This window comes from Crocodylus porosus, unplaced genomic scaffold (genome assembly GCF_001723895.1).
Source record: "Crocodylus porosus isolate Cpor-Errol unplaced genomic scaffold, CroPor_comp1, whole genome shotgun sequence".
In the NCBI taxonomy this organism is placed as follows: domain Eukaryota; kingdom Metazoa; phylum Chordata; order Crocodylia; family Crocodylidae; genus Crocodylus; species Crocodylus porosus.
The window spans coordinates 40,886,964-40,907,163 of NW_017728909.1; the positions used below are offsets into that span (position 1 = coordinate 40,886,964).

A 20,200-nucleotide genomic window follows, 5' to 3' on the forward strand; every position below is an offset into this window, starting at 1 on the left:
GATCTCCCGAGGTCCCTTCCAGCCCTGATGTCTATGAAATCTATGAACTTTAGGAATAGCTTAAAAACTTATATATGTAATATACATGCTAAACAAGCCATGAGACAGGCCATATTTGGGAGCAAACAACTGATAGACTTGTAGCTTTTACCATTGGAGGAGATGGTAAAATTTTAATGGGGGAAATACAGGGTAAATTGTTTTCCAGACCTCTTATCTGGCTGTTGAATAAATTAGGAAAATACCCTTAAATTGCACAATTTACTGAGAGATCAACTTGCTTAAATATATGGTATATTGATAAAATTGTAACAGAAGAATCTAGGGATTTCAGGCTGACTCACTTTCTCACATGTAAAACATGTTTATCTTGAGTTTCTCTTGAAGTAATAAAGGATCCACTGGCAGAAATCACATGCTGACACACAATGGCAACCTGTTTAAAAAATAGAAACAAAGTGATATACATTTAACAAAAACAGGTTTTAAAATAGTTTTACAGGACTAACTCAAGGACATGAGAAGCTTGGCTGTTTCTAAATGAATACCAATGCCTTTTCTGTTTGCCAGTTTTCAGCTCTTTCTTGTTACAGTGACATTTGCGTCTAAGTTCTGAGAAGAAACCAGACGCTTTAACTGTTTAAATGCATAGGTTTTTTTTTTTTTAAACATGCTTTGTTTATGGTCATTTTAAACTTTTAAATGAGTTTTTGACTACAGGGATTTTAATTTGGAAAACGGAGTGTTGAATGTATTCAACTCCTCTCTCATTGTCCCCTGTTTAGAATGTCATATGTAAAAACACTGTTGTTTTTACAGGAAAAAGAGGAAATAAGTTTAAATAGTTATAAGATATTTAGAGGCCTAAAATGCTACAATTTTGTCTTGATTAATTTAGTATGCACTTTTATCCACCTTGCCCATATTCTACTCCCTAATCCAATAATTGTCCACTTGGGGGCTAGGGCATCTGGAGATGTCGTGAAATCCTTCTAAGGGTACAGGGTAGCACAATTAGCACTGCTAGTTGTGCGAATAACTACCCAAGTTTCATAAGATAAATCCAGATGTGTCAGATAAGAATTTGTAGTATCAAAACAATTCTGACCAGTCATACTTTTTCTGAGTTTTTTGCAACATAGTTGCTGTATTATTTTTTCCCCCATAGTAAAAAATGAATGAAAGCTATGAGCTGGCATTTTCTGATGGGTCCCCTGAGTCCAAAAAAATGTTGAGAATCATTGCCTTAATCTGTATCCTGGTGGACATTTTGAAAGATTGGAAGCTCTGAGCCATCAAACAGCCTTCCTTTTTTTTTATTTTATAAAGAGTTAGGCACAGAAATGTTTTTTCTTTTTTCCATTCTTCTGTGGTAACAAGGACTGGACAGATATTCATTTTCTCCAAGGAGAGTCCCTGCTTTTTCAGGAGAAACCATGAGTATACAAAAGGGTCAGCAAATATTTCACAGATAAGTTTGGGAACTATTGTGCCTGAAAGAGAAACATTTAAAGCAATTATGGCATTCTTCATTTGGAGATTTCATGTGTTTATTTTAGGAAATTTGCATTATTTTTATAACTCTTGTTACTCTTAATATTTTTTTTATTTAAAAATGAAAATCTAAGTAATCTCATATTTAATATATTCTTAGGTTAGTGACACTGGAGAATAGCCCATGCCTTACTCCAGAACTACTGAGGATCTTTCAGAACATGTCTGCCCTTCTTGGTGAGCATTACTAATAAAGATTCACTTTTTTCAACTAACAGTTACATCATGTCCTGTCAATAATCTTGCTAAGGCAGTAAGAAGTTGAGAGGGAGAAATTCTTAGTATTCAGAACACTTGAAAAAGGTCTACAAATTTATAGATTTTTTTTTAAAATTCATTTTAGATGTTGATCCCAATTGTGTGTTGAACTAAATGAGTTTTAAGTACTTTGTACTTAATAGATAAGGAAACAAATTTCAAGTTTTTTTTATTTGAGGACTGTTTGCATGCCTGAAACCCAAGTGTGAAACTGTAGACTATTGAATTCAATAGGAATTTTGTGATTGACTTTAATGGGACTGGGATTTTACACAATATTTTTGCTGTTTAGAAACTTAATTTTGATGAGTGTCTCTGTTTTTATGGCATGTGTTGCATGAAACATCTCTACTGTGGTTAGGTCATGTATTTAGAAAATACTTTAAATATACCCATGTTTATGCATACTATATTAACGTTGTTTAAATTGTAGAATACACTGATGATATGTAGAAGCTGACTCCTTACTTGATAGAATTAATTCTTGTAGCTGCCAGCTTACTTTTTCAAAAAAATCAGCTGTAATGGATATCACTCTGCTCCATATAAACTATGCCTGTCTGATTTTTACAAAATTCCATTACAGTTCAGTACTAAAATAATTGTACTGGTTTTGGATCGAGGGAATATTTGAATATTCAGTCTGCCAGCTGAAATTATAACCTTGTTTCCTACTCATAATTTAACTTTCCATTCAAAATTATCAACAGGTAGCAAGTTTTCCAATTACGTTTAATATGTGTATTTCACATATTTCCCTTTAATATGTGTGTTTTAATGCATGTATTTTATCAGGCAGTAATGAAATTGGATACAATAGGTTTTCATGATTGTCAATAAAATATTGAAGTACTGATAAAACAATATGATTTTCAATTTTTAGGAAATGGATTTTCTGTATTTTGTTTCCTAACTCTTTGGGACTTCTCAAATATTGCAGTGGGTTTTTTTTGTCATGAAGATACCTGTCCTTTAATTTTTTAGCACATTTTGTGCTTTAGGAGGCTGTTGGATTAATTGCTATAGCAAATGGATTTTTTCAGAGGAAAATTTTTTAGTCGTAAAAAATAACAAATTAACATTTCTTAATTATTTGTATATCCTACATTAATTTCAGTCTTTTATGGCAACTCTAAAGGCTAATGAGAGCTGTTCCTTACAGTAGTTGGCATGTTCAACATAGTCCCTGTCATGTAATCCTTCTTTGTGTATCGGAACACTAATTGGCAAAATCGAGCTTCAGGGAAAAAGCCGACATTTTGTGGAATGTTCAGCTTTGAACTCCAGATTTACACATCACTTTCAGAAGCTTTTAGCTCCTTGTTGTTTGTCTTCTATGCTGATCTAGCATCTGGGGAGTGCAGTAGGCTAGCAAGGCCTAACTTTGCTTCAGGAGCATAGCTCTGCACAAATGGGTATAATTTATATAGTTGTCCTTTCCACTTATCTAAATTCTGAGATTGCCTGTATGTGTCTCTGGTTTTCCACGTGTGCTACATATAGGGTTTTAACTAGTGTGGATGGTACCCGAGCATACTCTGCTAAAGTGGTATTGAAGTGTTAAGAAATCTGCAGTTTCATTTTAAGGCTTTATCATAAATGATACTGATGTTTCTCTTTGGAAGAATTGGATTTGGAACAAAAACTACCGTAACATTTGATTGACTGGTTTAGTTTATGACATTGCGGAGCGGCACTGATACTTTTCAATGCATTGCAAGTACATGCATGTTTGTCAAGATTTTGTTTTGTTATTCTGTAAATCGTTAAAGTGAAGGTCAGTATTTCAAGAGGAGCAAGAGGGCTAATTATTTTTATCCTGCAGGCTGAAAATGATTATTTTATACTGATAATAACAAACAGTATAGTAGATAGATCCTTAAATCACACTTCTGTCAAAGATTGCCACAGACTTGGTCTGTCATATTTACTTAGTATGATTTCTTTGCATTTTTAAATCTAGAACAGAAGAGACCTGTTTTGTGGCAGCTCTGATAGGCTAATTTATTATTTTCAATTTTGTAACTTAGCTATCAGAAAAATAAACAGCATGTACAAAAAAAATCTGACTATGGAATAGAAATTAATTCAGACTTGCTGCCCTGCAGCATTGCAAATGGAGAAACAAAAAAAATTTGGAGGAGACAAGCTGCTGGAAATAGTGAACAAATGTGTGACCTGAAATTAGGAAGAGGATTCATAATTATGCCCTCAGTCCTGGAGTTCCCTGAAACATTTCAGTTGATTTAGAGCTGGGGTGCCAACCTACAGCATGACTGCTACAAGTGGCTCAGGCAGCCTCTGTGTAGTACATGGCAGATCAGGAACAGATAACACAGCAGCAGGTAGGGCAAGAAGCAGAAACAGAATAGCATATCAGGCAGGGAGCAGAAAACAAAGTAGCAGATTGGGCAGGTGAAGAGGATTAGAGTGGCACTTGGGAAGGGTGGAGGACTAACTTGTGGCATGCTTGTCAAAAAGTGTGGCCTGTGCTGATTTAAACCAGTTCTAGGACATTGGAACAACAGAGAAAGTGTCCATAAAAGAAAGACTTCCTTTATGTGCTTCATGGATCCCACAAGGCCTTGGGTATTGATATTCAAAACTAAAATATTGTCGACAGTATTTGCAACAATGTTGCACATAGAATTTGTGATGTCAGTAGGTTTGAGCAATATGTATTTCAGTAGTAATATTTTCACTACCATTATAGCCAAATACTCTAGTAAGACAAAGATCTTGTCATTGTTATTTGAACTCTTTTTTTCCTGCCATAAACTCTAACTGAAGGTAGAGATATAGGGAGGAAAATTTTCCAGCGCTTTATTTTTCCATGGGAAATTTTCCATTTCTAAAAATTCATTGTTTCATAAAGTTCCTTAGTCACAGTGAATGGATGCCAACACAATATTAGGCAAGCTTGGCAGTTTCAAAGTTGTAATTATTGTTTTTCAGGTGATTAATCCTAGAAAGTGTGTGAGGGAGTACATACGTATTTTATTGATTTGTAAACAGGAGGGTAAATACACTTGCATATTAATCCAAACCAAAAATCAAGTTCTGAATTCACCTAATGGGCTGTGCAGGTCAAATCAAAACCAAAGCACAGCATATCATGCACAGTTCTTTGCATGTGCTAGAATTAATGTATCAACAGTTTTGTGTCTTAGTTTTTTCCCTTAAGTTGAAACAAACAATGTAAGAGCAGTACATGCTATTGTGCATTGTCTTTACATTTTTACAAATATTCCAATACAAATTATTTCTTTCCACATAAAGCTTTGATTTTGTTTGAATACAACATTTAAACCACATTAAGTGTGCTGTATTTAACTCTTTTCCTAATCAAATATTTCAGTTCAAATACTTGTAGCTATTGGGACATAAAATTAACATGGGGTACTTTTTTAGTTCTGTTTACTAAATACAAGTCAAATAAACATGCTAAATCAGATCTATTTAGGGCATTGGAAATTTTTTCTGGAAAACCCACATCTCTGATTGACAGTGTTTGTGGCATGAACAAAAATTCTCTGGAGGTTTTTATTTATATTGTATTTAGACAAACTTTTCATGAGAAGTTCAAAATGTCGTTAAAGTTGGACATCAAGTCCATCGTAAGAGTTTCCTTGCCATCACCCGTTCTTGTAATAAACTCATAAAAGCAGAGTAAATACTATTGCAGTTCCTCTTTTATCTGTTGAAGCTTTAGAGACCATGAGCTCCAAAATCTGAGGATTTTTAAAAACAACTTCTAAAGACAGGAGGCTCCTTGCCAGGTGCTGCATATAATTGGATTTTGTCTGTGAAAACTGCATTAGAGTAGACCTGCTAAAACATATTAATGAAATGGTGACTCTGATGTAGTAAGCAAAGTAGCGCCTTTCATAATTATCTACAAAATGGATATTGAAGTGGTTATAAATTTTGATTATTTTGAAAATTGTGTTCAGAGATGTCACTAACACTAGATTTGTCTTTAAATTGAAGACACAAATTCATAGACGCTTATCTGTATGTCACCTTTTGCCTTGCCTCCACTACCCACAGTAAATATTTATAACACCTAGGAGAATTCTGTGTAGGAAGATGTAAATTATATTCATATTCATCCTGGGCGATGAAAGAATGTGAAATCAGACCTCCATCTCTACCTTCTACATAAGTCTATGGTATCTACCTTCCAGGACTGGAGGTCCCTCCCACTGCCCTACAAGGATGTTGTTGAAGTTTGTACAAGTTCCAGCCTAAGTGATCTGGGGGTGATGTCAGACTCAATCAGTTGCAGCCACTGGAGGATCAAAATGCACAAGATAAGCATCCTTGTCAAAGAAATAGCCTTGCAGTTATTTTGGGGGGCTCTGGTGCTGAACTCCTCCCTGGCTCCAAGATCCCATCCTGTTTTCTTTCACATGGTATAAATTGAAATCTGAGCACTGCCCATTCTTGGCTTTTTCCCCTTCTCCACTTGAGCAGAGACTGGGGTGAGGAGTGGCATGCCCTGGCCCTGGGCTGGCACTCTGGAGGAGTGGGGGAAGGTAGATTTAAACCCCCTACCATGCATGCATGGGACCCCAGCCAGGTCTGTCTAAGCAGGGGAGGGGACCCTGGCATGGGCTGCCCTTCCCCCTGGCCCCTTGAGTGGGGAGCGAGGGGCAGAAGTCTAGCACGGGCTGCCTCCCCCTCACCCCCCAACTGCCCAGGCAGACCTGGCTAGAGTCCCATGCAGGCATGGTAGGGGGTTTAAACCACCCTTCCCCCAACTCCGCAAGCCTGCTGGCTTGGGGCGAGGGCATAGCCGCACTCCCCACTCTCCACTCGAGTGGGGAAGAGGCAAAAGCCTGGCAGGGGCTGCTTGCCCTGCAGAACCAGCTGGGGTCCCATGCAGGCCAGGAAAGGGGTTTAAACTCCCTCCCTTCCTCAACATACAACCCCAGGCTGGGGGTATGGCCCATTCTTGCTGTTTGGCGGTGTAATTTTCTCTGCCAGTCTCCATGTCTGTTACAGTGCAGAGTGATTTTTACTGTGCTCTCAAAACCAGTACTCTCATACTTTGCCTGTCTGTCTAAAGTTCTCTCTGCTGTTCAATGAATCATTCAAGCTGTAGCCAAATTATAGCGCTCAGGGCTCAAATCCCTATTCTAGGGCTCACTCTGATTCTGTTCTAGTTGCTGTAGCAGAAAGCCACCTCTGTTTCTCCCCCAAAATTCTGCTCTGTGACAATTTGGTTAAGATGGGCCCTACAGAGGATACACACCTTACCCTGTCTCTTTAGGTAACCTGAGCTGGATACATTCCTGAGGGAGTGGGGGAAACCTGCTCCCTCCACCTATGTGACTGGCATCACATACCTGGGTGAGAGGCTTGGACTCCCTGGGGAGCTAGGAGCTGCCAGTCTGCCCAACAACTAGTGATGCATTTCAAATTGGTTGGCTGACAGCCAACAGGTGCTGGCCTCCATTGGACCAGGTAAATGAGGTCATAAGGGCTATGTAAGTTAAGGACTGCCTAGGAGGATGAGGCAGCAGCCATGGGGAAGACTCAGAGAGAGAGAGAAGAGCTGAACCATCTGAAATTTGCTCTCTCTCTCTCCAAACTCATGATCAAGGAACTGCCTGCCTCCAGAGGGAATTTCCACCTGCCTCTGGATGATACTTGTGAGTAAGCTACCTGAGATCTAACTAGATATAAAGCTTGCAGTAACTGAGATGCATGATCAAAGGCTAACCAGCCATGCCAGTTTGCTCTATGGGATTTCTCTGATATTGCTCTACCTTGTACCCTATTGCAACCGTACCCCTTGTAACCAGTAAAATTCTCCTTTGTACCTAGTGGGGGAGACTTATTGGGTGTGGGTCTAGATTATGCCTTGGGGTCCCCTTTTTTTGGCTGACTAAGGGAGACCACTACTCGTGCTTCCAACTGAGAGAAGCACCTTAAGTGCTTGAAGTGAGTTAAGTACCCTCGAGAGCTACTAGGCCTGTGTTTCCCAGTGTTCACAGAGCCAGAATAAAGCCCAGCCCTGGGTGGTGGCAGTGTTACCCCCAGGCTAGTGGGTGTGCTCCAGGAAGGAGGTTGGCCAGATGTGAGGCGCCCTCAGGGAGGCACTCGGAGCCTGGAAGGTGGTTGGGCACAGTGAGGTGGTTGACTCAATGCAGGAGTCCCCCTTACTGGCCCACCACAGTTGCCACCACCTATGGAAATTACTTCTTGCAGCGTAGGCAAGCATAACAATTGAACAGTTCTAAATACTGTTTCGGAAACTGGTTCATAATCGTTGTGGGACAGGTTGCAGACGCATTTAACAACAGAATCATTTCAAAAGGCAGTGGCTATGAACCAGTTCACAATTGTGTGAAGTGTTGTGGTTCTGACACCAGGGGGTTGAAGTAAGTATCTGGCCCAGCATGCCTCTAGTGGGGAAGGGAAGTGCTCACATTCATGCTTTGGAGGTCCCAGAGGTTGGGTGACCTTTGGCTAGGGACATTTTCACTTTTCTGCTTTCCCTTCTCACCTAAACATGAGTTCAGTAGTCATCAATAGCCTGGAGTTGTCCCAAGTCTGCAGTGTGCTTGCCTCACTTGTGGGAGTGCTTGAACCCATTCTTTTTTGGTTCCCAGGGCCAGGGTCCATGATGAGGAACTGCAGTTAAGTGAGGACACAGTTGGTTGTTAGAAAGATAGTTTTTGTTGAACAAGCAGCACAAATGCACTCATTGATTGTTCCTGCAAAGAAGAGCCTTTGATTGTAAACGGTTCCTCAGGCCTTTTAGTTTCTATCTAATTTGTTTTTAGGATTCTCATTTGACCTTTCTGATGCGTCTACTGGCCTTGGGTCCTCAGGTTACCTTTGGTGATGGTTATAAGCCTTATCACTCAAAATCTGTTTTGATATCCCAGATTCCTCTGCATCGATTGCCAGAATTCTCCCCAGATCAAAAGGATTCCCTAGATCCATATCTGAGACTGGATAACTTGCAGAAGATCTGTCCTTTGTAGATCTGTCCCTTCATCATATGAGTTTTTGTTCCACCATTGCCAAGCAACTTTCAGGATTTTTAGAACTTAAAACACCATAAAGCTTTAAGCCCTGCAGATTTCCCTAAAGAAATTGGGTATCTCATGTAATGAATATTTTGCAGTGTTCTGGCCTGAACATTAGGTCCTTATAAATCTATTAAGTCCCTAATGGACCCTGTCAAGAAAGTTTGACAAACCCTAACTGCTTGGTCCCCTCCTATGGGAAAGGTCAACAAGAACTATCATATCTTTCCTAGGAGAACTGAGTGCTTTCACTCCTAAAGAGAGGCACGCTCCTTATTTTTTGCCTTGTCCTTTGGTTTGCTTACCAAACTTTGGAACATCCTAGGAAGATGCGGTGGTTCCAAAAGAAGATATTCCTCTACATCATTTGCCTGCCAGATCCTATGCAACAGCAGCCAAGCTCTTGGTGGTTTGGTAGGGAAATGCCTAAGATCCACCGCTTGGTATGAGGTCATTGCTTTGGTGTCACCCATCTCAATGACATGTATCGGGATGAGTTGAATTGGCAGGAGAAAAGAAAGTTATAAGTAGGGGGAATTTTAGATGTGTCCTTCACATATATATCCACAACTCATCCCTCTTCCCCTCTTTGAGTCGGATACAGCAGCTCATCTGGTTCAGGTGAAGAGGAGCAGGAAGCTTAAACCCTTTGCATGGACCACAAAGAGAGGTGGTAGGGTGGCATCATGCCCCACAGATGTTGCTAAGGCAAAAAGTTTCCCAGTTTGAGTGTTTGTGCCGCATGTGCACTTTCACTGAGGATATGCATGTGGACAACACATTTCAAAAACTGTTATTTATGTTTAAGTAACTCATCTTTATTCTAATTTTTTTCTGTTCCAGGTTTTCATTTTACTTAACCCAGTTCCTTTTTCTTAATCTTTTGTTCAAGGACTTAATCATTGATTAAATGCATGCTTAGTTTTGGTTTACTTCCATTATTTTAAAGAATTAATTTATGGTTTTATAGATGGCCTTTACAGTTTTTCACGGTACCTTTGTATCCTGAAGCTTTATGCTCATTTTATATTCTTAAAATGTTGCCGGTTGCCACTTGATAGTAGCATTCTATCTTTGTCCTAATGTGACTGATTCAGTTGGAAATTATTTTCTTTTTATGCACTGGCTTTTCTATATTAGCATCTGCAAAGAAGGTAAAGCCTTTCATGAAGGTGTGGGACTCTGATTTTAATTGATTCTTGTTTAATGCCATTTATTATACTGAAGTTCAGTATGTTTGACTGTAGACTGCTTAACTTTAACTTAAAGATAATAAAGACTAGTGATTAAGATGGAAGAAAAGGAAGAAAGTTAAAGGAAGAAAATTAACTAGGCAGTCTCTGAAGTTTAATTTTAACCCCTGACTGCTTTCCCTCTGGTGTAGAGTTCTGAGTGAATAAAAGAAGCTGAATTCCACCTTCCCCTCAACTGGTTCTCATCTCTAGAACTTTTAATATTATATAGTGACCTCAGGGCTCTTCTTGTTGCTGCTGCTTCTATACTTTGAGGGTTATTTATTTATAATTTAAAGTAATTCATTTCTTTTTCTTTATTTAAAAAAAGTGAAGTAAAGGTGCCTCCAGAACTCAGATCTGTGGACGTCTTATGTCAAGGAACCCTTACCACTGATGGTGAAGAACCAGTGGTCAAGCTGGCTGCTTCCTTGGGCAAAATATAGAGTTTTTTAAAAGCAACGGAGTTTTGTTTATGTTGCTTTTGAAAGTGTTAATGTTTAATGTTAATGTTTAAGTATTCCTTTCCAGTACAAAGAAAGCTCTTAAAATTTTATAAAGGTGGCTATTAAACTGCACTCCTAAAATGCACTACTAAATCTAGAATGTAGTAGGGTTGGAGTGTTATTGTAGCTGTGATGGTACAAGAAATATGTGAAAAGCAAGGTTTTTCTTGGTGGTATCTTTTATTTGGCAATTGTATATTTGGGAGAGAAATTAGAGAAACTTTCAGGTAAAGTGCCCTTCCTCAGGTTTGGGAAGGGAGTATGTATGTACAATCTGATCTAAATATTGGATAAAAATAATAGCTGGTGTTTAGATAGCAATCTTGACACCTTTTCTGTAGTTGATTATAAAAAAAAAAAAAAGAAAAAGTAAAGTATTGTGTCTTAGAAAATGTCTGTTTTCCTGAATTATATATGTTTGAGGCAGGGTGTGAAATGTTATGTTGGGGATAGCTTGTTTAGCTAGGGTGACTTTAACTGGTACATCTGATAAAAGATCTAGGCCATTTTTAAAGATTATTCTTGTACAGGTAATAGCTGGAAAAGGTTTCCCAGAAGAAGGGAACCTCTAACACTACGTGCAGCAAAATAAAGACTTTCTGAAACCTAACTTTCTTTTTTTACCTGTACAAGAATAATCAAGTCACATGAATGCAAAGGTATTCTCTCTTTGTGAGCTGTAGTTGGTATCAGACTGTAGAAGGTGACCACAAGGGTAGATATTTGTAATTGTATGGGTGTACAATTAGGAACTGTGAATTTTTCACATCTCAAAGTGAAATCTGGCTCCTAGTTAAATAAAACACCTTTAGTAAATAATTCTGTTTATTCATTAATGAGCTGATACTGACCAAATGCCTCAGGACTACCGTATTTTTCGGACCATAAGACGCACCTGACCATAAGACGCACCCAGTTTTTATGGCAGGAGAGACTATGTGTGCCGGTGGCCGGCCATTTTTATTGCCGGCTCCCGGCCACTGGCACGGGCGCCGGCTTCCGGTGTAAACAAGCGGCGGATGTCCCGCTCGGGCTCCGCCGCCTCCGCGGGCAAGCTCCGCCCCGTCTCCCCAGGACATGGCATAAACAAGCGGTGGGTGTCCCGCTCGAGCTCCGCCGCCTCCGCGGGCAAGCTCCGCCCCGTCTCCCCGGGACACACACCTTCGGACTATAAGACGCACCCTCGTTTTCCCCCCACTTTTGGGGGGAAAAAAGTGTGTCTTATGGTCCGAAAAATACGGTAATTTAGTTTACTCTGCTGGACAAGTATCTGGCTTTTGGCTGAAATAAGAACGAAAGTATTTAGGAACTGTAAAGTAAAACTTTTAGGTCCCCATTTTAATGCCTAACAGTCATTTGAGTTTCAAACACTTTTGAGCATACAAGTAAATCTCATTGGATTTAGGAGTTTAGTTTTAGGCATATATATTTTTTAATGATCTATAGTATATTTAAACTTGTTTTTCTCCATTGCCATATGTTTTCCTTCAATAAAAAAGAGGCATAAACAGAGTTGAAGATATGTTGTATATGAAATATGTGGTTATGTGCTAAATGTATTATCATAGGTTGACTTTAAAATACCGTGCTTACTTTAACAACCAATTTACTTTTAGATCATGGCAGATGAAATTTATAATGACATTGTCATTGCAGTGTTGTTGAAGTGTGTACTAAGAAAGCATTCCTTCCACAAGCACTTGTTCTTTCCTCTGCTTTCCTAACCCCTGGCAATTCCTCAAGCACTTGAATCTCCAAATCCCATTGCTGTTTTCTTTCATGATTTTCCCAGCTAGTGCTGATTGCCCGTCTATTTGACTAGTATTTCTGCAACATGAATTGACCCCCATTTCCAGGTGCCAGCCTTCATACAGACCAAGTAATCATTTTCAATTGATCAGCTTCTCCTATATGTCATAGGGGAATTTGTAAGATTTTTATTCATAGGTCTTCTTTAGCAAATGATATCCAATGTTTGAGTTGTTATTGGCAGGAAGTTGGATGCTCCAGAACGTAGTTGTTTAAATGGATTGTATTGTACAAAAGTTTCCAATTTTTTATTTTATCACAGAGAATCTCAAAACAGACATTGATGTATTTCTAGTTGCTATTAGTTGTCTGGCAAGCCTCTCCCTCAAAACACCATTATCCACTAGAGCAGTGTTTCTCAGCCTTTTTTGTACCAGGGCCCATTTGTAAACATTGCCAGTCCTGACCCAATTCCCCTCACTCCTGACCCACTGTCCTCTGCTCCCAGGCCTTAGCCCCCCAGTGTGTGGGGCAGGGTGTGGGTGTGTGGGGCAGGATGGGGTGTGTATAGGGTACTGGGGGCCCCAAGCAACCCCTGGCAGGCTGGAGCTCTGCCAGCCTGCAAGAGAAAACCCACTGTTTGACACATTTTTCTCATTTAAAAGAGAATCCATTTTTAAATTTTGTTCATGACCCTTTCATATATTCTTGTGACCCAGTTTTGGGTCACAACCCATGGTTTAAGTAATGCTGTACTAGAGCATGGGCACCCTCTTCAGTCTCTTGCAGATTTCTATGACTGGCATATTCTGAAAGGCAGCTAAATGAAGCTACTCACTAACAATTTTTAAAACATTTTACACATTTCATGTGATGCACCCAACTGTATCCTGAGTTTGGGAGCTAAATACTTTGATTAGTGTTTGACTGAAGCAACTGAAAATAAAATTAATCTTTATCCTGTAGGGAGGGTAATATTTGTCAGTCCTAGCTCAGCACGTATTAACATATACTTGAAGAAAGAGTGGTAATATAATTTACAGGAACTCTGGTTATTTGTAAAGTTATGGAGAGTATGAATTCCTAAATCTGTGCACCATGAATGTGTTTCAGAGTATGTAGCAATGCAAGCTTTGAATTGTGAGAAAATTGAAGGGGAATCGTGACTGACTTCCCCCACCCTATCCTCACCCCAGAGTATCTTGCGTCATAAGGTACATGCATGGCCCAGTTAGTACCACTAGATAAGAAAAATTCACAGCCAATGCAACATCTTATAGGTTAGGGACAGGCATTCAAAAAGCCTGAGCCTGAATTGATTCAACCTTTGCAGGTTAGTCTAACCTAGGTAGGCTGAAGTAGCTTGTAACTGCACAGACATTCCCTCTGGACTGAGAAAATGCAGACATGTCTGCGCATGCCTGCAGTGGCTCAGACTAGAAGCTGGGGTGTTTGATACAGCAGCCCTCCCATCCCTTCCATAGTGCTGAGCTGAGGGGGGGATGTGGCCAGCCCCTGGCAGGACGCTCTGATTAGGGAGGTGTCCAGCCCTTGTCCTCCCCGCTGCTCCTGACCATCCCAGCAGGGAGTTAAATAACAACATTTATCAGCCTATCAAGGAAACAAAAGCCTCTCATTAGTTCAAGCTCTTTTTAAACAACTTTTTCCAAGGAAGAAACAGAAGGACATTATCAGCTACCTGTTGATTAGCTCCAAAAAGCCCCAAGTGGACACTGTCCTGTCTGCCTTTGTTTTGTCTGCCTTACACAGACACCTCTCAGCAATAGCTAGCACACCACAGGCTGGCTACAGTCTAGTCCTTCCTGCCCTCTGGGCAGGGGGCTGGACTCGATGATCTCCCGAGGTCCCTTCCAGCCCTGATGTCTATGAAATCTAGTCCATGCTGTGGGAAAGGGAAAGGGGGGAATCCTTGCTTGAGCAGGGTGTGGTGGGGGCAGGGGGCCTGGGGAAGCCAGGCAGGCACTGCTGTGTCTGCTGTCTATGCCAGAGCTCCAGCCAGGGAGCAAAGGGGTGCGGGCAGTCTGTTCTCTGGAGCAGAGAGTTCCACCCAGGACTGCAAAGCATCTGGGATTCTGGGGGACTGTGGTTTAAGTTAAACCAAGAAGGGGTCAGGGACAGACATTGCACAAACTGGCTTGACCCAAATTAGTTTAGTGTGATACTATATTCAACCAGGTTTATCTCAAACCAGTTTTGGCCATTTTCAAACTAGTTTATGTGCATTCAACGTCTGTTCTGTTACAGGTTTAAACCAGTTTCTGATCACTTAAACCAGGTTATGTGCAATGTCTGTCCCTAGCCAGCGTGAGGATCCATGCTTACAGTTCAAAGAACTTCAGTTACTGTAACGTAAGCAAGAATTATTTGGACTGATCCCGCCCTTCACTTCTCAGATGGATTCCTGGTTAGATTAAAGCCACTGCATGGCCCTAAGTCTGTCTTGCCCTTGGGAGTTCTGCTATGATTGATTGTGCCCAGGATGAACATCACTAAGGGGAAATTTCAAAGAGTACCACAAACCCCACTGGTGATTATTCACACGGACAGTCTGTCTTATTCATAAACATACATTTTTATACCTTTTATAAATTACCTTTTTATAAAAATTACCTTTTATAATTTTCCTTCTGAATTACCACTGCAAAGAATAACATTTTCCTAAAGAGTTTGCCACTTATCCCCTTCCTGTCCTCACACCACCATTATATTGCAGTGGTCAGCAATGTTTTTTCTGGTGGCAGGCTGGAATGACCCACTGTGGCTCTGAGGATGGCTAGTGATAGGACCTGACTGCTACTATTACTTCTCCCCGCTGCCTAGCTGAACCATGGGTGAAGCTATCCTTGGCCCAGCTGTAGTGCAGCTTGACTGAAAACCCCCTGCAGCCAACTGTTTCTGAAAATACTAGTATCCAATAGCTCTACAGACCTGATCTGGTCCATGGGACATAGGTTACCAACCCCTGTTACGTTACACTATTTGTGTTACTATACAAGCCCAGATTTATTCCCATTTTAATTTTTTGGAATATTGCATTTGTTGACAAGGTGCCTTGTCCCAAAGTTATAGTTGTAAAATGACTTTGTGTTGGGAATATAAATACAGGAATATGAATACATAATTATTGTTTTATATGAAAAGAAACTACAGGTAAGTAATTTTGTGATGTAATAAAATAAGAGGGAAATAACCACATGTAGATATCATATGCAAGAAAAGATTATTTTAAGAAGTGAGTTATTTTCCTTACATCCTTGTAAGTTGATTGGTTAGTAATATACCAAATGATCTGCCATTTTATTTTGCAGAGCTAAGTTCAGAAAACCTCAGAACCTGCTTTAAGATCATCAATGCCTACATTTTTTTATCCTCTCCTGAATTTTTACAGGTATGTGGGGAAATTCATGTTACTTCTTTTTTTAAGATTTGTTTTTACCATCTAACTTTGGTAGCGTATGCCCTAAGACTTTTGTCTTCCTCTGGATATGAGATCCTAATATCTATAACATCTTGGTGAAGTAACTGATTCAATGCACTTTATGGGCACTCAGTAAAATAAAATTCATTGGGGTCTGACTTTTTGGCAGACGTGCCAGAAATTAGCCTCATGCCTCCCTCCTCCCTCCCCCCACCATGAATGCCTCCCTTATCTTTTTCCCCCAGTCAGTGCTCCCTGCCCTGTGCTCTCTGTCTGATCTGCTGATTTGTTTTCTGCCTTCTGCTCTAATATCGGCCTGTTTCCTCCCAGTCTGCTATGTATGGACATTGTTTGTACCAGAAGAATCCCTGTTCTCCTGGTAGAAACCAGAAGCATGCAGATGCTCAAACTTTTTCTCCTGAAGCAAAAATAGCAGCTCTGGAAAAAAATAAGCTGACAACCACCAGGTAGAAATCAGTCCCAGGAGACTGAACATCTGCACACTTCCCCTAGCTTACCTCCTCCTGGGGTCCAAGAGGAAGGGAGCCAGGGGGAGGGCCTGTGTGCTGTCCAGGGACCAGGGTCATTCTGGTTTTGATAAAGGGAAGGGGCAGCTGCTCCTGTCTATCCTATAGACTGGGAGGGGAGGAGCAGCTGAAAGCTGCTTTCCCACCTGCTTTTCACTCCATAGTTCTGTGGGTGAGTCTTGGGCAGGGGATTTGATATACTGCTGCCTCCTCTCAGCTGCTGAACACTAGGACACAAGCACAGAGAGCAGTGCAACTCCCTACCTGCCTCCCCACTAGCCCCCATCCCTTCCCCATTGCTCATCTGAGTTGCTGGAAGGTGGGAGGCAGGGGCAAAGCAAAGCCACAAGAGCCAGAACAAGACTTAGGGAAAGCCTTCACACCCCTAGTTCCTGGCCCCTCTAGCTTTCAAATTGCCATCTGCACCACTCAACAGAGAAGCAGCAGGAAGCAAGGAGAAGCTGGTTGAACTGGGAGTTGGGCTTAGGGAAGTTCTTCCCAGGATAGCAGCTTAAAGATCCCACCTGCTTCTCACACTAGAGTTCCACTGGGATCTGGGTGGAGGGAGCAGCACAGCAAGCCCCCTGCTTGCTTCTTAAACCAGTCCCCGGTGTGAGATGAAGACAGGGGGCTTTGCCGGGCTGCTCCAGTTCACTCAGAAAGAGAGGTGGACTGAGGGGACCTGGATCACCTCATCTCGGGAAGGTGCAAGGAGCAAGGGAGAGAGGATGACTGCAGGCTGAATGTCTGTACTGCTCCCTCTCCCAGAATCATTTCTACCAGTGGGAACATTCCACCATTAGAAATGATCAAGAAGCGACATATGCAGACAGAGGCTTTGTGGTCACCCCAAAGTAGTTGAATGATAGTTCCGAAAAGTATAGAGTATCATATTAAATTTTATTCAGAATGTTTTACCTCCCTTTCTGTCTTATTTTGGTTTGTAACACAGAGGTTATATGCTCTCTTACATCTTCCATTGCTATTTCAAAAATATATATATATTTTAATCCCAGTGTAGATTATTAAAATTACCTAATATATTGCTGACATTTGCCACATATTCATCCATGCTTTATTTGGATGCAACCTTGGTATTTTAATAACATTAATTATATTTTTTATGTAATCAAACATGTAATCTTATATGTTGCTCAAATAGTGAAATGTGACAATAAAAACCTTCATCTGTTTGTTAAGCTTTCTTTTGTACTGTGAGGAAAGCAAACCAGACTGTTTTCTGTTAGGCTTGAAAGAAGAGCAAAATCACTTATGTGTGTCTTTTCTTTTGGCAAGGAGAAGACGGTTGTAAAATACAGTTTAGGTTTTGTGCACCCTTTAATCTAGATTTGCTGCTTCATGGACTAGGAAGTTTTGTTTGGAACTCACACAATTAAGGTGGCAGTTATTGCTAAACTATAATGTATAGTAATGCTATAGCTATAAGCAGAAAGGAACATTAAAGTGTTAACTAGAATTTATATTTGACTGGTTTGCTATCCATATAAAATTTTGGGGACTATAAATGAATTCCACTTTTCTACCCAGTGTCTGGTTTAAAATTTTATATTTTACTTAAAATCTAATTAAAAAAAAATTATATAAGTGCCTGGAATCTTTTCTTAGTTGGAATATTAAAACAAAAGGTTTTTTTCAATCTAGACCATTATCTCTTTAAAGCAAGGTTGAATTTTCCAGAATTTGTAGCTGTAGATTTACTACTTTTGTGACTTGATTCAGTAGTAGGATTTAATGAACACTGTAGGAGGTGTTTAATGAAAAATAAAAGTACTGGTGCAAATCTTGATTTCTATACAATGGTAATTGTTTCATTTCTTGATTACAATGATATTTGTAAGGAAGTATAGAATTTAAATTAATATTGTTGATCTTATATGAGACAAGATTCTTGCAAAACCTTAGACTAGATGTGCAGAATTTGTTGAATGCACTTGCTTTTAAAGAAGACGCATCACACATCGCTTCTGTTAAATATCTGAATTTCAGAAATGCTGTCACATCTTCCTTCAGTAGTTTGTACCTAAGAGTTATTCACTGCATTTGTTAAGAACAAAGGAACACTAGCAAATTATTAAACCGATGTTTTAAAGTCTAAAACATTTAATTTAATCTAAAAAAAATTTAATCTTTGTCATCTAAACATCATATTTCCCAGATTCACTATGTGGTTCTTTTTAGTGTGGTCATATCAGCAACAAATCAAATATTAGTTTGGTCATGGAAATGAATAAATACAAAGCTGTAATCTGCCTCAGATCAAAATTAACATAAACTACTCAAATATGTGCTGGTCTTAAATATTTATTCTTGTTTGTAAATAAATCTGTGCTCAGAGTTAGGATTACATTTACTGGGGCTAGAAATAACAGTAACTCCCATTGATTTAAGAGACTGAGAGAGAAACATGGTAGTGAAATGTAGGACATCTAGAGCAGGGCTGTCCAACTGGTGGCCCACGAAGGTTTAGCCTGCCGGCTCCTTCCCAACCGCCACTGTTTACCCCTGATGTTGGTTCTTTCACAGCAGCTAGATTCTTCCCCTGCCTTCCTCTGGTGTCTTCTTCCTAGCTCCTGGGGGCAGAGCAGCACATCAGGTGGGGGCCAGGGTCCTCATTCTGCATGTGCAGTTGGGGAGTGGGCTGGGCTGCTCACACTGCACACAAGAGGCAGGAACCAGGCTGCCTGGCAGCTGGTGCCATAGCTGGGAGGGTAGGGGGTGCTCTGGGTGCCACAGGGAAGCTAGGCTACATTGCTGCAGGGATGGGGGGTGGTCTCCTCCTGCAGCATGTATGGCCAAAGGGCTGGTAGGGGGATCCGGGTTGTCCTCTGTGGCCTGTGAGGTGGGGGAGAGCCAGGTTGTCCCTGCAGTACACATACCTGGGAGAGGCTGTCTAGATGGCATGAGAATCGGGGAAAGGGAGCAGGCTGTCAGCACTATGCGCTCAGTGGAGTGGTGCGGGGTATACTAGCCTGCCCATGTGGTGGGGGTGGCAGGACTGGCTGCACAGTGAGCAGCCCCCAATCTGTGGCATGTACCTTGTGCTGCTCTAGGGACTGCAGCCCATGCAGTGTGTTGCTCTAAGAAGTTTGGCAGCTCTGATCTAGAGGGGTGTCAAAATTAACAGTAGGTGACTGGTAGGGGTAGCAACTGAGAAATATTTTGGAGACAAAGAGACTAGTAAGTTGCGAGGAAATGAAGATTTGGAGGAAAGAGAGAATTGTATAGAAAATGTCAGAAAACAAAGTAGGGAATAATAAATGATAAGAAGAAAAGAGAAAAATCGTTACTTTTAAAAAGAGAATATGGAAGAGGAAGAAAAGGGAAATGAAAGTGTCATTGTCATGCTTTATCTTCAGAGAACTTCTTTATTCATTCTTTGAGTCTGTTCAGTTGCTATTCCAGATCAGCTACACTGTATGCTATCTGTTTTATTTTTTCACCCTAAGTTTAATGGGCCCTTTTAATTGGTTTTTTTTTTTTGTTTTTTGGGGGTTTTTTTGAGGCATACAATAATGTACTACTTTTTGGTAATTAAGAATACCGTGCAATTTAAATGTAAGTCTTGATTTGAATGCAAGTATTGCTGCAATTTCTACAGCTTTAGTTTAAAAAAATCACTGGGAATTGCAATATTAAGTGAAGTTCAGTATCGGGGGGGTGCTTTTTATATAATAAAATGTTAATAATATGTTTCATTTTGTTTCTCATATAATTTCAGATGTATGCAACTGACCTGTGCCAGTCATTCTGTGACCTCTTAAAAGATATAACTACTGAAGGTCAAGTTCAAGTGCTAAAGGTAGTGTATACTGTCACCTTTAAAAAGAATTTGGTCTTCTACTTCCATTTATTAACTTTTCAAAAATCTTTT

At 40.2% G+C, this 20,200-nt stretch overlaps 1 protein-coding gene across 1 annotated transcript in view; it reads left to right on the top strand.

The window, feature by feature from the left end:
• IPO11 (importin 11) overlaps positions 1-20,200 on the top strand; it is a 280,310-nt gene that overhangs the window by 116,229 nt on the left and 143,881 nt on the right. The window contains exons 22-24 of the mRNA XM_019532129.1: positions 1,655-1,731; positions 15,672-15,751; positions 20,048-20,128. Coding sequence (XP_019387674.1) covers positions 1,655-1,731; positions 15,672-15,751; positions 20,048-20,128 — 238 coding nt within the window. The remainder of the gene's footprint in view (positions 1-1,654; positions 1,732-15,671; positions 15,752-20,047; positions 20,129-20,200) is intronic.